The 20,618-nt window shown below is 50.2% G+C and overlaps 1 protein-coding gene across 1 annotated transcript in view; it reads right to left on the bottom strand.

The window, feature by feature from the left end:
• Positions 1–5,292: 5,292 nt before the first annotated feature.
• The window catches only part of WDR25 (WD repeat domain 25), a 145,892-nt gene continuing 130,566 nt past the window's right edge, over positions 5,293–20,618 (bottom strand). The window contains exons 7-9 of the mRNA XM_008052067.2: positions 9,060–9,230; positions 6,320–6,460; positions 5,293–5,768 (exon numbers count right to left, since the gene is read on the bottom strand). Coding sequence (XP_008050258.1) covers positions 5,547–5,768; positions 6,320–6,460; positions 9,060–9,230 — 534 coding nt within the window. The 3' untranslated portion in view covers positions 5,293–5,546. The remainder of the gene's footprint in view (positions 5,769–6,319; positions 6,461–9,059; positions 9,231–20,618) is intronic.

The following is a 20,618-nucleotide window of genomic DNA, read 5'->3' as shown; positions in this document are numbered from 1 at the left end:
ACGCCTCCTCTCGCCCCCGATCCGTAGACCCCGAGAGGAGGACCCCGTCGTGTCCACCCAGTCCCACCCCACGGACCCTCGAGCATTTTTCACACACGGACGTCCTCCTCGCCTGGGATGAGCCCCTTTTATAAAGCGAAACTATTTTTATAGAGAAAAAGGGTCTTTCTTAACGCACTTGGCGTCCCGCACCCTGGACGGCTGCCTTGGCGTTTTCAACACAAAGCTCCTTTATTTTTCGGGTGAGGGTGCGCAGGGCCCGGCCCTTGGAAGGGAGGGAACGGGGTGTCCACGAGCGGAGAGACACCCCGGCGGGCTGGTGGCGAGGGAACCCCCCAGTTCTGTCCCCAAAGAGGCTGCTGGGTTGAGCGAGGGGACAGAAAGTGTTTTAAAATCTGTTCTCCACGTGTGGCCAACACACCACCCTGAGCTCTCCCGTGGTCCGTAGTCCCCAGCGGGGCCGGGACGACGTCCCAGTACGGCCGGTGCTCGTCTCCCCACGTCCCCTCCCCGACACGTCTCACTCTACCTCAGACATGATGAGGCCCTCCGACTCCGTCTCCGTGGCTTGCCCCGTCTGTGATGCATGCCCGTCTCAGTTAGTACTGTATTTTGCATTCAATAATAAAAGACAACAGTGGAAAGAATCCCGCGTGGGCTCTTCCTTGCCCCCTGCCTTTTGATCTCCAGAACGTGCCGTCTCTGTGTCCTTCCCTGGGCTGGGCTTCCCGCGGCTGAGGGGGCCCTCACCTCCCCTGACACCTTCCCCTGCCCAGCATCTGTGAGTCCGTCTGGTGTCTGGATTCTTCTCCTGCTTGTCTTTGCCTGCTGGACGCTGTTTCTGCTTTTGTGCAGCTTTCCTTTGCGTTTTCCCACATAGCTACGACCTCTCAGCCGGGCCGGGTGTGGTGGCTCACGCCTGTAATCCCAGCACTTTGGGAGGCCAAGGTGGGAGGAATGCTTGGCCCCAGGAGTTCAAGACCAACCTGGGCAACATAGCAAGACTCCATCTGTCTCTACAATAAATCAAAACATTAGCCAGGTGTGGTAGCATGTGCCTGTAGTCCCAGCTACTCAGGAAGCTGAAGGGGAAGGATCGCCTGAGCCCAGGAGGTTGAGGCTGTCGTGAGCTGGCATCATGCCACTGCACTCCAGCCGGGGTGAAAAAGCAAGGCCACGACTCCAAAAAACAAAACAAAAAACCAAACCAGTTACCATCTCTCGCTCTTGAATTTCAGCCTTTGCTTCGACTTCCTTCAGTGCGGGACTGCCGGTGACAGACTAGTTTTTCCTTCTCTGGAAATGTCTCTATTTTGCCCCATCCTTGAAAGATGTTTTGGCTGGGGACAGACATGGGCAGGTGGCCCCCTTCCCCAGCCCTGCCTCACTGTCCTCTGACTTCTGGTGCTGAGAACTTGCCATTAGTCTGGGAGCTGTTCTTTTGATGGGACAAAAAACATCTTTTTTTCCCCTCCAGCTATCAAAGATCTCGTTGGCTTTGCTTTCTGAGGTTTCCTTGAGGTGTGTCCAGGTGAGGCGTTCCTTCTTAGGATTCACAGTAAGTCTTGTACCTGTGGACTGGAAAATCCTCAGCTTAAGAAACTGTATTTCTCTATGCATCCTCTCTTCTGTCCGTCTGGGACTGTCACCCTGCCCTCTGCCGTCCCAGACCTGCGCAGACCCTTGAAGGATGCCGCCGACCCGTCTGTATTCCGCAGATGTTGGGCTCACGCTGCTGCGATCTGCACACTCTGTCTTCCAGTTCACGAACCCTCTTCCGTCGTGTCTATTCAGCTGTGAACGCAGCCACTGGGTTCTTAACTTCAGTCATCCACGCTTCCATTTCTAGAGGTTCCGATGGGTTGTTTCACACATCCACTGTGCTGCTCTCTCTGGCTTCCCGCTTGCCAGAGACGTTTCCAAGCTCGTCTCTTATAGACACAGAGCTGTTCGGGTCTCCCAGTCTGGACCTGGCACTCCGCCGCATGGCGTCTGCCTTGGTCTTGCACTTGGCTCCTGCTTGGCTGCCCTGTTTCTTTATGTGCCTGGTCACCTTCAGCACTCGCATTCCATGCCCTTGAAGGTGTGCTTTGTGTGGGTTCTGGAGGGCCTAGGAGGAAGGCCCGACCCCGGGGGCTTTCCGTCTGCCTCTTCCAGGCGCCTGGGGGCACGTTCCACTGGGGACCACCTCACCCCAGGTTCATGGCCTGAAGCTCCCTGGCCCAACGGCTTTGTGTAGCTCTCCAGGACGGGTCTGCCTCTTGTCAGGAGACTCCAAGGAGGGTGGACGTCGGCAGCGGCCCTAGCATCCCTGTACCTCACCTGCCTCTGCAGAAAGGGTAGGTGCTGGCCGGCTGGCGGCATCTTTTCCAGGAGGACGCAGCCTCCCTGAGCAGGAGGAGGCTGTGGAGAGGCTCAGGGGTCTGGTCCTTTTCCTAGGGCCATTTTCCCACGGACAGAACGGTATAGCAATCCTGAGTAAGAGGAATTGGGAGGGTGGGGCTGAGAAACACCTGCCCCAGCAAGCAGAACCACTCCCACGGGGGAGCCCCGCCTCACCAGAGTCACGTGCCCACTGCATGGGTGGGGTGGGGGGGTGTCACTTTCTGGCTTCAGCTTTCCCCCCCTCTAAGTGACAGAAGTCCTGTCGGGCTCTGAATCCTGGGGACTGATGGAATCAGAGGTACCTGGCCCTGGGCAGCAGGACCGGAAATCCGAAGGATTTTGCAACTTGGCCCTGATTTGGGGTGCCAGATTTGGGGTTCTGGCCCCTACCTTGTCACCTCAGAGCCTGGGCACCCCCAAGATGGCCTCCACACCTCACAGTGCTGTCCTGCCCTGGCCTCCAAAGTCAGCCACAGCCAGGCCTCTGAGGTGTCTTGTTCTCAGAGCACTGAAGAATGCTGGGTCCACCAAGTGCAGTGGCTCACGCCTGTAACCCCAGCAATTTGGGAGGCGGAGGTGAGAGAGAGGATTGCCTGGGTGCAGGGGTTCGGGATCAGCCTGGGTAACTTGGCGAGACCTTGTCTTTAAAAAAAAATTTTTTAAGCAAAAAAAACAAACAAGCAAAAAAAAGTTGGGTCTCTGCCTGGAACGTTGGCACAGGAAACTGGCTCTGCCCACAAGGAGCTTGGAGGTGGGGAAGGGAGGCAGATGGTGTGACACCAGGTTCAAGACTTCAAGAACACAGGGCCTGTGCGCATTGAGGCAGGGGAGGGCCCTTCAGCTCCAGGAGGGAGAATGACAAAGGTCAGAAAGAGAGGCTCATGCTGGGTGTTGAAGGATGAATAGGAGTTTAACAGTATTTCAAGCAGAAGGAATAGCTGTGAAAAGACACAGAGGTGTGAAACTGGGGAGCCTGGAAACTGCCCAGAGGCCCGTGTGCCTCCCTGCAGGGCTGGCTTCCCTCTGACCTGTCCTTGGAGGTGCTGTGCGTGGACCTGTCGCCACAGCTGGACGGCAACTCCTGGACGACATCCCCATCTACCAAGGTAAGCCAGGGTCCATCCTCCCCCCCTGCCGTCCCCCTCCAAGCAGACCCCACCTGGCCTTCTGTGTACCCAGCGTCTACCTATCCATGAAGATTTCTCCTCAACCTGCACCAGGTCAACCTGGGCTGTGCAACCAGCCGACACTGTCCCCTTGGGCAAGTCCTGGGCCCCCTCTGGCCAGTTCCCTTCTGGAGCCTGAGGACATCCATCAACGCAATTTCCAGGGACCCTCTGGTCACCGGGAGGCCCTGCTGCACAGAGAGTCCCAGTGAATCTGGGGAGGAGATACCAGGAGGCCCTGGGCGTGTCCTTCCGCCTCAGTGGAGACCATAGCCATCCTGAGTAGGCCCGCAAGCATTCATCCCACTTGGAGAAAAGTCAAGGCCCTGCGCGGCGCGTGAGACATCGCAGCAGGCAGTGCACACAGCCTGTGTGCGTCGTGACACAGAGCCACCTTGCTCCCAAGATGGCTTTGGAGCTGGCAGTTCAGATTTGCAGGTGAGGATCACGGTAGGCGCTCAGCCCCAGGAAGGTGGGAGGGAAGGACCACGCTTCTTTTTCATTCCAGCTCCACTCTTTCTAAATTTAGCTTTCTTATTTTAAAACTGCAAATGGTGAACTCCCTGACACCGTGCCGAAGATCAAAGGCAATCTTTAAGGATGCTCTTTGGAAGAAAAGCATTTGGGGAAAGACACAGATAAAAGCGTGGCACATACCTGCCACTCCTCCCAACGAAACCACCCAAAAAGGAAGGAGCTCGCGGACAGCCGGACCCGGGACCTGGGGCCCGGGCTAAGAAATCAGATCCACAGAGGACAGTGCTGAGACACAGCCGCAGCGGTTTCCTGCCGGGTCCTGTGTGTCCCCAGCCAGAAGCATCAGAGCTCGGGGTGCATCATGAAAAAGAAACGGGCCTTCAGGGCGGGGATGTGGACGGCGTGGATCCAAGTGAAACTGACGGGATAACAATTAAAGTCCTTTCCTTTGCGTCATCTTTCCTACTCGTCCCAGTGGGCCCACTTTACAGGTGAAAAAACTGAGGCTCAGAGGAGCAGAGCATCAGCAAAGGCCCCAGGCAAGCAGGGGGTAGCCTGGGGACCTGAACCAGTCTCCTGGCTCCAAACTCCACAGGTGGCAAACAGCGAGGGTGTGTGCCAGCACAGGGGTGAGGTAGGTAGCCTGGTAGACAGGGGGCCTTCTGACAGTCCCCCAGCACTCATGGGGAAGACGGTGGAGTGTGGTCCGTGACTGACATATTAAATTTGTGGCCCGCCCCCTCTGCATTTCTCACTGACTCCGCTACCAGGGATGCCCTCCTCACTAGGTCGAGGTCTGCCTCCTCCAGGAAGTTCTCCCAAGTAGCCTTGCCCCACCCTCACCTGCCAGCAGATCCTTGGGCTCTTGAAGCAGCCCTCCGTGACGGCTCGGGTGGGGTTGTGTCTCATCAACCTGGGCAGGAGGGTCACCAGGGTCCCTGCCTCTCCACATCGCTTCCTTACCAGATGGCGCATCTGTGCAGCCAGCAAGCATGCCCACTGGACAAGAGGCTTGGGCAGACCAGGGACCCAGCGGGCCACAGCTGGGGCAAGACGGGCCGGGGTCCTGGAGGCTGGCAGGGCCTCCAAGCCCCAGCAGTCCCTGGGAGCAGACCTGAGACCCAGGCCCATCCCCCACTGGGACTCCTTATCGGGGCCAGCAGAGTTCCCATCTCAAGCGCCCACTCTTGTTTGTCCCAGGGCCCTGGTGGGCCTGGGAGCCAGGAGGCGAGAGGAGCGGCCAACACACCGTTGCTCCAAGAACTTCAGAAACAGCAAAATGCTCACATTTATTGAGTACCAGTGGCACCTGCCAGGAGCTGTCACGAACACAGTTCTCACAACCCTAAGCCAAACAGATGTGTCCCCCCATTTAACAGAACAGGAAACGGAGACTCAGAGGGTGGGGGCAGCCTCCGCCCAGATCTGGCCTCCGGCCAATCCCTGCACCCGCTGGGCTCCCACTCGCCAGGGAGGAGAGGCCAGGGTCCCTGGCACCAGAAGCTTGACGTCGGAGGCTCAGTGCCAGACCTTCACTTCGCCTCCCCAGGAGCAGGTGGCCAGGACGGAGGGCAGCACGGGGTGGTAGGTGGTTCCCACGCAGGCCTGTGTGTGCGCCTGCAGCATGCATGCCCGGCTGGCCGTGCGGAAGCTGTACATGAGCACGCGGCCGTCGGCGCTGCCCGTCACCAGCAGGTCACCACACGGCGAGCACTCGCAGCCCACGGAGTAGCCCTCCACCTGCAGGGGCGACACAGGGTGAGAGAGAGGGTCGTCGTGCTCTCGAGGCTCCCGGTCAGGGCCCATTCTGCCGAGCAGTGGAGCTGGCTTCACACCCGGCATCCTGTGGCCTGGTTCTGAGCTCCTCCCGGACGCCGCAGGGCCCCGGCATAGGTGCTATATCACGAGGCCAGGCAGCAGAAGCCAGCCAGATCCCCTCCAGCACCGCTGAGGGTGGGTGTCGGGCTACACGAGTCACTGAGTCCCCAGCCACGCGGCCTCAGTGGGGAAGGGGAGGATGCAGACACGGCCCTGTGCTCTTCTGTCCTGTTCCGCCTCACTCTCATGGCCTATCTGTGTGAACTGGCCGATGCCTCCAGCCCGGTGCTGGGGTCAAGACTAGCTATGGCCCCGAGGAGACATGGACCACATGCACGCATCCACCCAGGACCCAGAAGGCAGCGTCTCCCACCCAGAGGCTCCATGCGCTGGGGCCCCGTGTCTAGTGCTCCCCCGGAGGGAGCTCTGAGGCCCATGCTCGGCACCTGACCTGGGGGACAGGGATGGGGTACCTTGTGCCCTTCGTAGCGCCGCCTTCTGCTCATCCGGTAGGGCCATACGGCTGAGAAGAGCGCCAGGTAGTTGCCGTTGGTCTGTGCCAGGAACACCGGCTCCCTCGGGTGCAGGGCGAGGCTCGGACAGGTGTATCTCTCCTGGAAAACAGCAGGGCCAGAGAGGTCGGAGAAGGCCCCGCCCAGCCTTCTGCCTCTGAGACACGCCATCCAGCTCTGCTCTGGGGCCCTGGGCCTGCTGTGACTATCTCCCACAGACTAGTGGCTTAAGACACACATTGGTCACCCTGCAGTTCTGAGGTCAGAGGCCTCAACAGGCCTCACTGGGCTAACCTCAAGGTGTTGGCAGGGCTGTGTTCCCTCTGGAGGCTGTGGGGGGAGTCCCATTTCCCTGGCCTTTTCCAGCTTTTAGAGGCTTCTGGCATCCCTTGTGGAAGGCTCAAAGATGACTCCCCCAAAATACGTTCATGACCTAATCACGGAGACCTGGGAGAGTTACTTTATGTGGTCCAAAAAAGGCTCTTTGCAGACATAACTAAGGACCTTGACATGAGGGGACGGTCCTACGTTATTACCCTAAATGCAATCACGTGTATCCCTAGGGGAGCGAAGCAGAGGGAGTCTTCTGAACCATGGCAGGAGTTATGTGAGGATGCCAGCCTTGCAGATGAGGGTGCAGCCACGCGTCTGCCACACCGCAGCCACCAGCACTGGTGGGGCAGAGGGGCTCTCCGGCACTTCCAGAGGCAGCACACCCTGCCAGTGTTCGATTTCAACCCAATAGTACTTCACATCTATGAAGATCTCCTGGTCTCCAGACTGTGAGAGGATACATTGTGTTATTTTATTTCTTTTTATTTGTGTGTGTGTGTGTGTTGGAGTCTTCTTACTCTGTCGCCCAGGCTGGAGTGCAGTGACACACTCATGGCCATCCCAGGGTTGACCTGCTGGGCTCTGGCAATCCTTCCACCTCAGCCTTCAAAGTAGCCGGAACTACAGGTGCGCACTATCACGCCCAGCTAATTTTTTATTTATTGTACAGACGAGGTCTCACCAAGTTGCCCGGGCTGGTCTCAAACCCGCAGGCTCAGGCAATCCACTTGCCTCGGCCTCCCAAAGTGCAGGGAGCACGGTCCATTGTGTTGTTTTACGCCAACAAGTGTGGTAATTTGTCACAGGGATGGAAAACAAATCCACGTGCCCAGTTCCCCCATCCAGAGGGAGCACGGCCCAGCCCAGCCCCCCCACAGCCAGAACACATAGACAGCAAGGAGCTAAACGGCCAGACAAGAGGAGAAAGGCATGAACACACTGCCAGACACAAAGGGACGGGGCTGGACCTGGCTGTTGACAGACATGGTCACAGAGAAGACACCTCGAACGCCCCCAGCCTGGCTGCACATTGTTCTGAGTATTGTCCTTAAGCCACACTCTAAATGAGCCCCGACTTGAGGGCAGTGTGGACAGCGGGGGTCACGGCTGCAGGCGAATGAGCTGTCCGCAGCACAGAAGCTGCGTGGGCCAGATAATGGCTTCCCCGGTGTGATGTCACCTCACAAGGAAGTGTGGAGTGTGGCTGCAGGAGCCAGTGGCTCAGGCGCAAGGCACCCTTTCTGCCCCACTCCCTGGGCTCTGCTGGGACTCTTGGAGGCAGGATGCCCTCAGAGGCCAGTCATGCCCCTCCAGCCCCTCCCCGTGGGTGGCACCAGGAAGCCCCGTGGTGAAGGTCTAGAGGGGGCTGGCTCAGGGTCATTTAGGGCCCTCTGAGCACAAGAAGGCAGGGAGGAAAAGAAGGCGTACCCACTAGACATATTCCACGTACACATGGATGTACACCATACACACATGACGGACGCTTTCAATTCAGAGCAGGGGCACCAAAGACGTTAGTCATGGCTTAGTTGGCCTCTCAACCGATGGTGACGATAATGGCAGTGATGGTGGTGATGGGGAGAGATGGTGGTGATGACAGTGGTGGCGGTGGTGACAGGAGATGGTGGTGGTGACGGTGGTGGTGGTGACCGTGGTGGTGGCAAGAGAAGGTGGTGATGGTGACAATGCGGACAGCAGTGTCAGTGGCGGTGGTGATAAGAGATGCTGATGACAACAATTCCGGGGGTGGAGGTGGTGGTGGTGGTGGTGGGTGCGACAGTCAGAGCATAAGGGAGCGCTCCCTGTGCCTGGAACTGTTCTGTGCCCTTCATAAATATTCGCTCTCTCTTAATTCTCAGAACTGCTCCAAGGCAGGCGATACTATTATCCTCAAAGTTCTAATGAGAAGAGTGGAGGTCAAAGAGGCTGGCTACAGGCCCAGGGCCCCCCTCCGGTAAGGACTGGCTCCAGGCCCCGCACGCAGGTCGCAGCTCTAACTTGGGGCCCTGCTCTGAACTCCTGGGTCGCTGCCCTGCCAATGCCACTGAGTCGGAAACCCCCTCTGCGTGGCTGGGAGGTGGGAGGGCGGGGGCTCCCAGGTTGGGCAACATCTGGATTAGGTCGCCCCTACACCCCCACGCCCCAACCTGGGAGTGGCTGTGCTGGGAAGCGGAAGGAGCGGCATCTGGACGCCTGCAGCAAGCACTCCTGCACGCAGCTGGCGGGGGCCCGGCCTTTGCCTCCCCATCCTGGAGACTTCAGACAGCTGAGCCCCTTCCCACAGGCAGGGCCCGGGACCCCCAGCAGACCAGCACTACAGGGCTACATCCCGCAGCCAAAACTGACAGCGATGCCAACTTCCACTCACGTGGAAAATCTGGTTGGAGATTTTGGCGGAGGTCCGGAAATCCCAGGCAATGATGGTGCGGTCAGCGGAGTCCCGCGTGGACGCGTCTGTGCTGCTCAGGAACTCGGATCCTTCCCGGAGGAACAGGATGTCCAGGGTCTGCTGGATGGTCGCCTTGTAGCGTCTCACCACCTGCCAGAGCGGGCCCGGTCATGCTGGCGGGCCTGGGAGCACAGCACAGGCGCCCGCCTGGGGAGGGCCGGGAGGACAGCCGCGCACTGGGGCGGGCGGGTCTGGCGAAGGCTGCGCTGGGCCCCCACAACCAGGCCTCCAAGACGCGTGCGGCATCATGGGACCCGCCCGCCTGCCCAGCCCCTCTTCCCTGCCAGGTCAATGCCCGTTACCCTCACTCGGCAGTACCTCCCCCCCAGCACGTGGATCCAGAGGCATGGCCCCTCCCCAGCTGGACTGGTGCCGGCCGTGCCCAAGGGCCCCTCTCGAACCTCATGACATCCATCAACACCAGGGTCACGTGCCATGCGGGAGCAAGTTTTGCTTCTGGACATCACACCATTCACAGCTCACAAAGTCCCAGACTACTGTCCCCGGAGGAGCCTCAGTCATGTGGGAGCAGGTGTTTTTGGAAACAGCCCATAAGGCCAGAACCACAGAAGGGATTTCAGTGCTCAAGACGCTTTTTATTTTCCAAGCACCGTCCCCGATGTTTCACAGCCTCCTGCCTCGTAGACTGGCGTTATTAAGCATCAAGCACTGGTTTTGCTTTCTTTAGAGCATCTTATCACATTCAGCTTCTGCCCTACGATACCTGGCTTGGGTGGGGCCCCAGCCCCAGGACTAACCAGTCGCTCCACTCGACAGACTCACAGAGGACACGACTTTAAGTTGCAATATTGCACAACAGGCCAGTGACCACCAGCCACGGGAAGCGCAGTCGAGGTCTCAGGCCCACCTGCTGGGCCAGACCGGCCCACTTTCCAGTGCCTGGAGCGCCGCCATGCGGCCCAGCACAAGCACAGTTCTCCAGCGCCTGGGCCCTGCCAGCACAAAGTGAGCTTTTGGACAATTCTTTCAAAAGCAGAGTTCATACCTTTCAAATTTTGCAGACATATTTCCTACCAGCCTTTCAAATGTATCTGTCAAATTCACACTAAATGCAGCACTTCATGAATTCAGCTGAGGCCAGAGAATAAGGGGGGTGGAGACCCATTCTCTAGATGAGGTACACTGAGGCTTAAAGTGATGGAGGGATTTGCTCAAGGTGGCACCGCCAGGCATAGTGGCGCCTCTCCCACCCCAGCTGCTGCCCTGGGGCCCACAGGTCTGTTCTGCTGGCCAGTTCCCGCCCCAGCAAGTTCCTGGAGGAGGAAGGGCGACAAATGGCTGCTCTGCTCAGGGCTGCTTCAGAAGCGACCCTCAGCGAGGGAGGTTCCTGGCAGGCCCTGGAGCCTGGGGATGGTCCAGGGCTGAACACAGAGAGACAGGCCGGCCCTCCCTGGACTGCTGCCCGCTGCCCGGCACCTGGATCCCTGGGGGCTGACCCAGGGAAAGGCTGGAGGAAGATGGGGGCCCCCTGGCAATCTCTGGGTGCCCATCAAGGGCTAGCACGGCAGCGGTTCACATCCTCTTGCAACAGCCACTCCCGGGGGTGGCCTGAAGGCCCAGGCGGGGCAGCAAGTCCAGGAGCCACCGTCGCCACTGCAGAGTCACCTGGGCCCCTGCCAGCTCACCCTGCCTCCCAAGACAAATTTCTCAAGGAGAACGAAAAGCCGTGTTCTGTGTACTTCCCGAGAGGGGACAGAAATGGCCCGGTTCATGAGGGCCTTGTAAAAGCCAACGGCCAGGCAGCAAGCGTGTTAGGGCCCTTCCTGCTGGCCACGAGCCGTGTGAGGGCTGGCCTCGGCGTGATCACTGAGCGTGATGGCTCGACCACTCGTGCTGGGAAAGAGCAGAGGAGCCATTGGTGCCGGCTGGCAGTTTTACGGCGACCTTGATGACCCTGACAGCTGGCACCCCTGTCCCAGGGTGTGGGGGGAGCTACCGGGTCTATGCGGCCAGATGCAAAGGGAGCCGCACTCAGACTCTTCCGGCAAGCGCTGGCCCCGCTGGACTGGCAGGCACTTCCCCCTGGGCGACGGAAGCCACTGGATGTCCCCACCACCAGCACAGCACTCGGGCTGCCAGCAGACAGTTCTTGCCACTTCCAGGGTGCCTGGGGTCAGGGTGCACGGGAGGCCCTGCTCTCGGTCTAGCTGCTGATTTCCTGTGTGCCCCGGGGAGGGCCCCTTCCCTCTCTGGGCCTGGACTGGACAACACCCGGGCCTCTAAGCACTGCTTGTCTCAGGAAGGCGAACAGGAGAGCTCAGCCATTCCTCACTCCGCCCTGCCAGTCCCCCACACCTAGCACAGAAGAAGGTGCGGGGAGGCGCTGCACTGGGCTATCACGCAATCCTGTGCGCCTACAGCTGCCCGCCACAGCACCGTGGGCTCTGAACATGCCCGGCTACCCATGTCGCTGGGTCACCACGGCTAGTCCTGGGTCTGCCCACAGAGGGCACGAGCGAGGTGTGAAGAGACAGTGGCTGGAGAGGAGAATGAAGGGAATGTGAGTGGATGGATGGACACGAGGGCGATCACTTTGCAAGTGGCAGGCCAGGCACCTCTGGCTCCCGGCAGCGTCCCGCGCTCGGGGCTGAGGCGACACACACTGAGCCTCAGCCAGTGGCTCCAAGGGCCTCCCAGGAGACGACATTCCCTCGGGGGCCTTCTGTGGCTCTGGTGAGCCGTCCTGCCCCAGCCCCCGGACACACGGACACAGGAGAGCTGCTCCCAGCCTGTGGTGGAGGAACATAGCAGAGGGACGGTGCTCACTGCCACGGGGTCACAAGCACCCAGAGTCTGGCCCAGGGAGTGCAGGGATGAGATGCCGAGCAGGAGGTCCCAGCTCCGAGACAGAGACCTGGGTGCCTGAGCCTGATGGACTGTTGCTAGCTGTGTGACTCTGGGCAAGTGACTGGCCTCTCTGTTCCCCAGCCTCCATGCCTCTGCAGTGAGGACAGCAACAGGAACTCCCGCTCAGGGATAAACAACGATGATATGCCCTGCAAAGTGTCCAACATGCAGGAGATGCTCATAAACCTGCGCTTCCCAGGCTGGCCAGAGTCACAATCCCCAGATGGAGCTGTGAGTTCTTGGGCAAGTCCCTTCTCCCTGGAAATAAACACACGGGTCTCTTCAGAAGCTAGGTTGCGAGGCCAAGTGTACCGGTAGGCACAGGCTGAGTGGATGGGCAGGCACAGACCCATTTCTTTTCTTTTCTTTCTTTCTTTCTTTTTTTTTTGAGTCAGGGTCTCACTGTTGCCCATGCTGGAGTACAGTGGCATGATCACGGCCACCACAGCCTTGACCTGCTGGGCTCAGGCAATCCTGATGTGTGCTACCATGCCCGGCTAATTTTTGTATTTATTATAGAGCTGAGGTCTCGCCATGTTGGTCAGGCTGGTCTCGAACCTCTGGGCTCAGGCAATTCTCTCACCTCGGCCTCCCAAATCGCTTGGATTACAGGCGTGAGCCACCACACCCATCCCATTTCTGTGGTCTAATTCACACAAGTAAAAGTAGCCAATCACTAGGATAGTTAGCGAAAGGGCCCTGTGGGTACCTTCAAAAAGGAACTGACATGTACATTAAACAAAAGGGAAAAGGCATTTGACAAAAGAAACCATAGAAATATGAGAAGAACACATTTTTCTACAACTTGGGACTGGGGCAAACTTTCCCAGATCTGACTCCAAAGCCAGAAAAGCAATCACAGAAAAGATGAGCAAATTTGACTACATAAAAATGACAATTTTTATGGCAAAAAGCTTTGCATGGCAAAAAGCGAGTAAATAAATAATAAATAAGTAAGGTAAAAAAGACAAGTGGGAGGAGTATTTGCAACTTATATTAACAGGCAAAGGTTGTATGTATGTATCTGTGACACACAGACCGTTCCTAAAAATAGATGAAAACAACCGTCTGCTCTACAGAAAAATGGGCAAGAGATGTGAACAGACTCAGAAGAGAAGAAACAGCCCTGCCACATGGGTCCTCACAGGAGCAATGCAACTTAATCACACGGAGACACCACTTCCTACCTGTCCAATTAGCAAAACCTGAAGGTCTGACCAGGGCCTCGTCAGGTGGTCCGAGGGCGCTGGGCATCGACACCCAGGTGCCAGAAAGGCAAAAGGACAGGCACTGGGCAGAGGGCTCCAGCAGCTCTAAGCAGAGAAACCAGTGCACTGTTAGCGGTCATCTGTGTGGCCCAGGACTCACTTCCAGGGACGGACTCTAAACTTGCGTTGGCAGAATCCCAAACAGACGTAAGCACAAGGCCACTGAAAGCAACACTGCCTGTAAAGATAGAAAACTGGGCGCAAGACAGTGTCCACCAAGACAGAACCGGTTGACATGCCATTCAGACTCTGGGCTACGATGCAGTTGCAGGAAAGAATGACGACTGTCTCCCTAACCCACTATCAGGGATGCCCAGGATACGTTGTTTCGTGAAAGCAGGTAAGTAGGAGAAAAAGGGGTTTCAAGGAAGCAGAAAAGAGGTGACGTCAACAGAAGTGTGGTTGCCTCCACCAAAACACAACAAAAAGATTACCAGAAACTAAAATAAGTAAATAAATAAGATTGCCTCAGGAGGGAGGGAGGAAGTAGAATGCGGGAAAATAGAATAGAATAAAATGAGGCAGAACTCAGCTCATATCTCTCAGGGTACTTTGTTTTGTAGATTTAACTCCAAAACAGGGATCATACTTTTTTGTGTGTAAAGGGCTAGGCAGTAAATATTGAAGGCTTTGTGGGGCACATATAGTAACTGTTGCATATTCTCTCTCTTTCTTTCCCTCTACCTACCCCCCTTTCTCTTTGTGTGTGTGCTTGTGTCAGAGCTGGTTAAAAATGTAAAAACCATCCTTAGTTCAGAGGCCCTGTAAAAACAGATCACAGGCTAGATTAGGCGCAGGGGCTGTGGCTTGCCAACCCTTTCTCTGGACCCATGTATATATTTTATTAAATTATACGATAAATTAACTTAAAAAGCAATCTCTAAAATATGATAGCAAAATTAAGTAAATGAAATTAACCATGTATTGATTTGATAGCTTGACCACACAAATGAGATTTCTTTTAAGAGGCACAGTAATTTAATAGCAGATCTTTTGTTGAATATACATTAATAATAAAAAAACAGTAGTAAGATGGAAATCCTAACTGGATACATATTGTGAACAAAAAGAACTGTAAGAAATCTTAAATTGCTTTTAGTCATTTCATTGCTAGTGTCAATATACGCAAAAAAATATGTTAAAGCAGATGGAAATAACAAATTTTCATTGTAAAAGGTATTCAAAAAAATATAAAAACAGGCCAGGCGCAGTAGCTCATGCCTGTAATCCCAGCCTTTTAAGACCAAGCTGGAGGACTGCTTGAGCCTGGGGGTTCAAGGGCAGCCTAGGCAACATAGTGAGGCCTTGTCACTACAAATAATAATGATGATAATAATAAAAATTAGCCAGGTATGGTGGCATGCACCTGTAGTCTCAGCTATTCAGGAGGCTGAGATGGGAGGATCACCAGAGCCCAGGAGTCTAAGGCTGTAGTGAGGCATAACTGTCCCACTGCACTCCGGACTGAGCAAGCAGCAGAGACCAGACAGAGAAATAAAAATGAAATAAATAAAAGCAAACAATGCTGTTTTGTTTTCAACAGTCATGTCTATCCAAAATAACTTCAGGAGAGAAAATGTTTCTATATTGACACAATTTTGTTTCTATATTGATACAGTCATGTACCATTTCGAAGCTCTTCTGCCATCCCTGGAGTTCCAGGCTTTCCTCTGGTGCTTTTTCCTTCAACCTAAGAACCTCCTTTAGTGTTTGTTTTAGACGGAAGAGATCTGTTGTGGCCAAATACTCTTAGTTTCTCCTCATTTTTGAAGGCCTTCATTGTATCTTCATTCCTGAAGGATGATTTTTGTTGTCTAGAAAATTCTAGACAGCAAAAATATTCTTTAGGCAGATTTTTCTTTCACCACTTTTATCCACTGTCTTCCAGCCTCCATAGTTTCTGATAAGAAATCTTTTGCATTTCAAATTGTTGTTCTCCTATATGTAATTCCTCATTTTTTTCCCCAAGTGCTTTGAAGATTTTTTCCTTTAAGGTTTTCAGCAGTTTGATTGGGCTGTGTCAGGGCTTTTTGTTTTGTTTGTTTAAATTTATCTTCTTGTGATTGCAGAGACCCTTGAATTTTGTAAATTTATGCCTTTCACCAAAACTGGATTCATTTCAATTAATATTTCTTAAAATATTACACACACACACACACACACACACACACACACACACACACACACACACACATATTTATATACATCTCCACAGGTCTCTAAGGCTCTGTTCAATTTTTCTTTAGATTGGTCATTAGATCAGAACAATGGATTTATTTTAGAATTTTGGCTGTCCATGCCCACTATGGAGTTCCTTAATCCAGTCAGTCCTTGGGTCAACATCAGGAATTAAATGACAAAAACAAAAACTAAGACTCTCATTTACTATGCAGATTTTTCTTCAAAGTTTAACTTCCCTCCCAACTCTACCTGCTATTATTGACTTTTCAAAGTCTTCAGGTAGTTGGTTTTTGAATTTTGTCAAGAGTTTTTAGTTGTAATTTATAGGGGAGATAAAGAGGCCACAGTGGGTTTACTCCATTTTTGGTTTTCATTAGATTTTGTTCATTTCTAAATTCAATATTATTTTCTCTCTAGTACATGCTGAACAATTTTAATGACCTCAACTTCCAGCTTAAGATAAAATCAAACTCAAAGTTCAAGTGAAATAAGGGAAATAATTAAGATAGGAAAAGAAAGCAATAACTCTCGTAAAAAGAAAAGAAATGCCAAAAAACCCCAATGAAGTCCAAAGTTGGTACTCAACCAATGAAATTTATAAACCTCTAGCTCGACTAATCAGGATAAAAAAGAGAAAAGACAAATCACCAATATCAGGAATGAGAAAAATGAGGTAACATCACTACAGTTTATACAGATTTTAAAATATAGTATAAAAACCTTATGCCAAAAAATTATATAACTTTGATGAAATGGATGAATCTCTTGAAAGATACTAAGTTTACTCAAAGACAAATAGAAAACCAGAATAGCCCTATATTTACTAAGTAAATTTTATTTAAAGTTTCAAACCTTCCCACAAAGAAAACTTCAGGCCAAGATAGTTTCACTAGTCAATTCTAGCAAACATCTATGGAAGAAATAACATCAGATTCACACACACACTTTCAGAAAATTCCCAATTCATTCTATGAGGGTAGAATTACCCTGCTACCAAACACAGACAAATATAAGAAAAGTTCAAATCAATAAACCTTCATAGATGTAGATGTAAATATTCCTAACACAATTTTAGGTGACAGAACTTCAAATTATAGAAAGGAAATATATATCATGTGCAAGTGGAGCTTATCCCAGGAATGCAAGACTGAATTAGTATTTAAAAATCAACTGACAAAATTCACCATATTAACAGAATAAGGGAAAAATGATCATTTTAATAAAAGGGAAAAGGCATTTGACAAAATACAACCTTAATTTACAATTAAAAAGCAACTCTCAGCAAGCTAGGACTAAAAGGAAACGTACTGAAACTGATAGAAACATCTATAAAACAACTAGTTAACATCATATGAACCTGAAAAAGAATGCTTTCCATCTAAGATCAGAAACACAGCAAGGATGTCCACTCTCGCCACATTGCTCTAGAGGTTGGAGCCAACTCAATAAGGAAAAATTATAGGAAAGAAAGAGGAGAGGAGATATTGGAGGGAGGGAGGGAGGACATAGATAGATAGCACCCAGATTGGAAAGAAGGATTAAAACTGACTGTATTCACAGATGACATGATCATTTACAGAGAAAATTTAATAGACTGCATAAACAAGTAACTAGAACTAACAATTGAGTCTAGAATATTTGCAGGATTGAAGATGAATATTCACATATCCATGGTTTGTCTCTATACTGATAATGAACAATCAGAAATGAAAACTTTAAAATACCACTTACAATAGCATCAAAAATATAAGTGCCTAGGAATAAATCCAGCCAAAAATGTAAAAGACTTTTACTATGAAAACATTAGTGAGAGAAATTAATGAAGGGTTAAATAAATGGAGTATAAATACTACACTCATGGTTTGAAAGCCTTAGAGTTGTTACAAGTTCAATTCTCTCCCAAATTGTTCTACAGATTAGATGCAATTTCATTTGAAGTTCAAACAGGGCTTTATTTATTTTTTTTTTTTAGAAATTGGCAAAGTGATTGTAAAACTGAAATGTAAATACAAAGAATCAAAAGTAGCCAAAACAACTTTGAAAAAGAACAAAAGTGTAAGCTTTACACTAGCTGATTTCAAGACTCATTTTAAGATCACAAGAATGAAAACAATAGTGTAAAGATAAACAAAGAAATCAGTGGAACAGAAGAGAGAGTACAAAAATAGACCTTCATATTTTTAGCGGATTGATTTTCCGCAGAGCTATAAAGGCACAGACATCATTTTCAAAAAAGGGTTGCAGGAATATTCAATATACGTAGGCATACATATAAAACTGCATCCATACCTTGCATCATGTACAAAAACTAAAACCAAATGGATCACAGACTTTAATATAAAGCCCAAAACTATAGAACTTCTAGAAGTAAAACAGTGGCACAAATACTTTTAAAGGTGATGAATATATTATTTATCATGACTGTGATGATTGTTTCATGGATGTTAAAACGTATCAAACCATATACTTCAAATATGCAGTTGATGGTATGTCAAATTATACCTCTATAAAAGTGTAAAAAGAAAGGGAAGAATATGGCAAAATATATTTTTTTGATAATCAAAAACAGAGAATTCCCTACCCGCAAACGTACTGTAAGAAATGTTAAAGAACGTTCTGGGCCGGGTGCGGTGGCTCACACCTATAATCCCTGCATTTTGGGAGGTCAAGGTGAGAGGATTGCCTGAGCTCACAGGTTCAAGACCAGCCTGGGCAACTTGGTGAGAACTCATCTCTACAATAAATAAAAAAATTAGCCAAGTGTGGTGGTGTGTGCCTGTAGTTCCAGCTAGTTGGAAGGCTGAGGAGAAAGGATTGCCTGAACCCAGCAAGTTGAGGCTACAGTGGCCGTGAGTGTCACTGCACTCAAGTCTGGGCAACATAGAGAGACTCCAACTCAAAAAGAAAGAAAGAAAGAAAGATCTGTAGACTGGAGGGTAATGGCAATAGATTGGCACTCAGATTTAAAAAAAGGACAACATTATAGCCATTAAAAAGATAATGAAATAATGTTAAGAACAATGTCAGGGCAACAATTTGAGAATTTAGATAAAATAGAAAAATTCCTTGGAAGAAAAAAGATACAAAACAACTGAAGAATAAAATAGAACACCTGAATATCTCTCTATATACTTTTTAAAAATTATCACTTCTATACAACATAGTACTGGAAGTCCAAGCCAGAGCAATCAGGCAAGAGAAAAAAATAAAGGGTATCCAAGCTGGGAAATAAGAAATCAAGTTATCCCTGTATGCTGATGATCTGATCTTATAACTAGGAAATCCTAGAGACTCCCACAAAAGAATCCTGGACTTGATCAATGAATTCAGTAAAGTCTTAGGATACAAAATCAACACACGTAAATCAGTAGTAGCATTGCTATCCACCAAGAGTGACCAAGCTGAGAATCAAGAACTCAATTCTATTTACAATAGCTGCCAAAAAACTAAAATACCTAAGAATATATTTAGCCAAGGAAGTAAAAGATCTCTACAAGGAGAAATACAAAACGCTGGTGAAAGAAATCACAGAGGACACACACAAATGGAGAAACACCTCATGCTCATGGATTGGAAGAATCAACATTGTTAAAATGAGCATGTTAACAAAGCAATCTACTATAATCCCCAAACTACCTATGTCATTTTTCACAAAATTAGAAAAAAAAAAATCCTAAAATTCATGTGGAACTAAAAAAGAGCCAGATAGACAAAGTAATACTCAGCAAAAAGAACAAAACTGGAGACACCACATAACCCAACTTCAAAGCATACTACAAGGCTATAGGAACCAAAACAGCATGGTACTGCTACAAGAACAGACACGTGAGCCAATGGAACAGTATAGAGAATCTAGAAATAAACCCAAATACCTACAACCAACTGATCTTCAACTAAAGCAGTCAAAAACACACACTGGAGAAAGGACACCCTATTCAATAAATGGGGCTGGGAAAATTGAATCGATAAAGCAGAAAAATGAAACTCAATCCCCATCTCTCATCATATACAAAATTAACTCAAAATTGAAATCCCAGAAGAAAACCTAGAAAAAACTCTTCTGGACATTGGTCTAGGCAAATAATTTATGGCTAAGACCCCAAAAACAAATGCAACAAAAACTAAAATAAGTGGGACTTCATTAAACTAAAAAGTTTCTACATAGCAAAAGAAATAATCAGCAGAGTAAATAGGCAATCTACAGAATGGGAGAAGATATTCACAAACTATACATCCATCAAAGAACTAATATCCAGAATCTATAAAGAACTCAAACAAATCAATAAGAAAAAAACAAATAACTCCATTAAAAAGTAGGCAAGTTACATGAGCAGACACCTCTCAAAAGAAGATATACAAATGGCCAACAAACATATGAAAGAAGGCTCAACATCACTCATATCATCAGGGAAATGCACATTAAAACCACAATGAGATACCATCTTACATGAGTCAAAATGACCATTATTAAGAAATTTAAAAAACAACAGATGTTGGCATGGATGTAGTGAAAAGGGAACTCTACAGTGTTGGTGGGAGTGTAAACAGGTACAACCTCTATGGAAACAGGTATGGAGATTTCTCAAAGAACTAAAAGTAGACCTACCATTTGATCCAGCAGTCCCACTATACTTGATACGTACCCTAAGGAACAGAAGTTATTATACAAAAAAGATATCTGCACTCGTATACTTATTGCAGCACAATTCACAATTGAAAAGATGTGGAATCAACCTAAATGCCCATCAGCTGATCAGTGGATAATGAAAATGTGGTATATATATACTATGGAATACTATTCAGTCACCAAAAAGAATGAAACAATGTCTTCTGAAGCAACTTGGATGGAATTGGAGAACATCATCCCAAGTGAACTAACAAAGGAATAGAAAAACAAATACTGCATGTTCTCACTTATAAGTGAGAGCTAAACTAAGGATCCACAGAGGCATAGAGAATGGTATCATGGACACTGGAGACTTGAGAAACTCAGAAGGGGAGAGTGGGAGGGGAAGGGACAGAAATTCACCTACTGGGTACAATGTGCACATGTGGGGGTTGTGGGTACACTTAAAACCCAGACTTCTCGATCACTATACAATGCATCCATGTAACCCAAAACCATTTGTACTCCCTAAAGCTATTGATGCTTCTTTTAATT

This window comes from Carlito syrichta, unplaced genomic scaffold (genome assembly GCF_000164805.1).
Source record: "Carlito syrichta isolate Samal-C Ts95f unplaced genomic scaffold, Tarsius_syrichta-2.0.1 Scaffold255087, whole genome shotgun sequence".
Lineage (NCBI taxonomy): Eukaryota > Metazoa > Chordata > Mammalia > Primates > Tarsiidae > Carlito > Carlito syrichta.
This window is presented reverse-complemented; position numbering and strand designations above follow the sequence as displayed.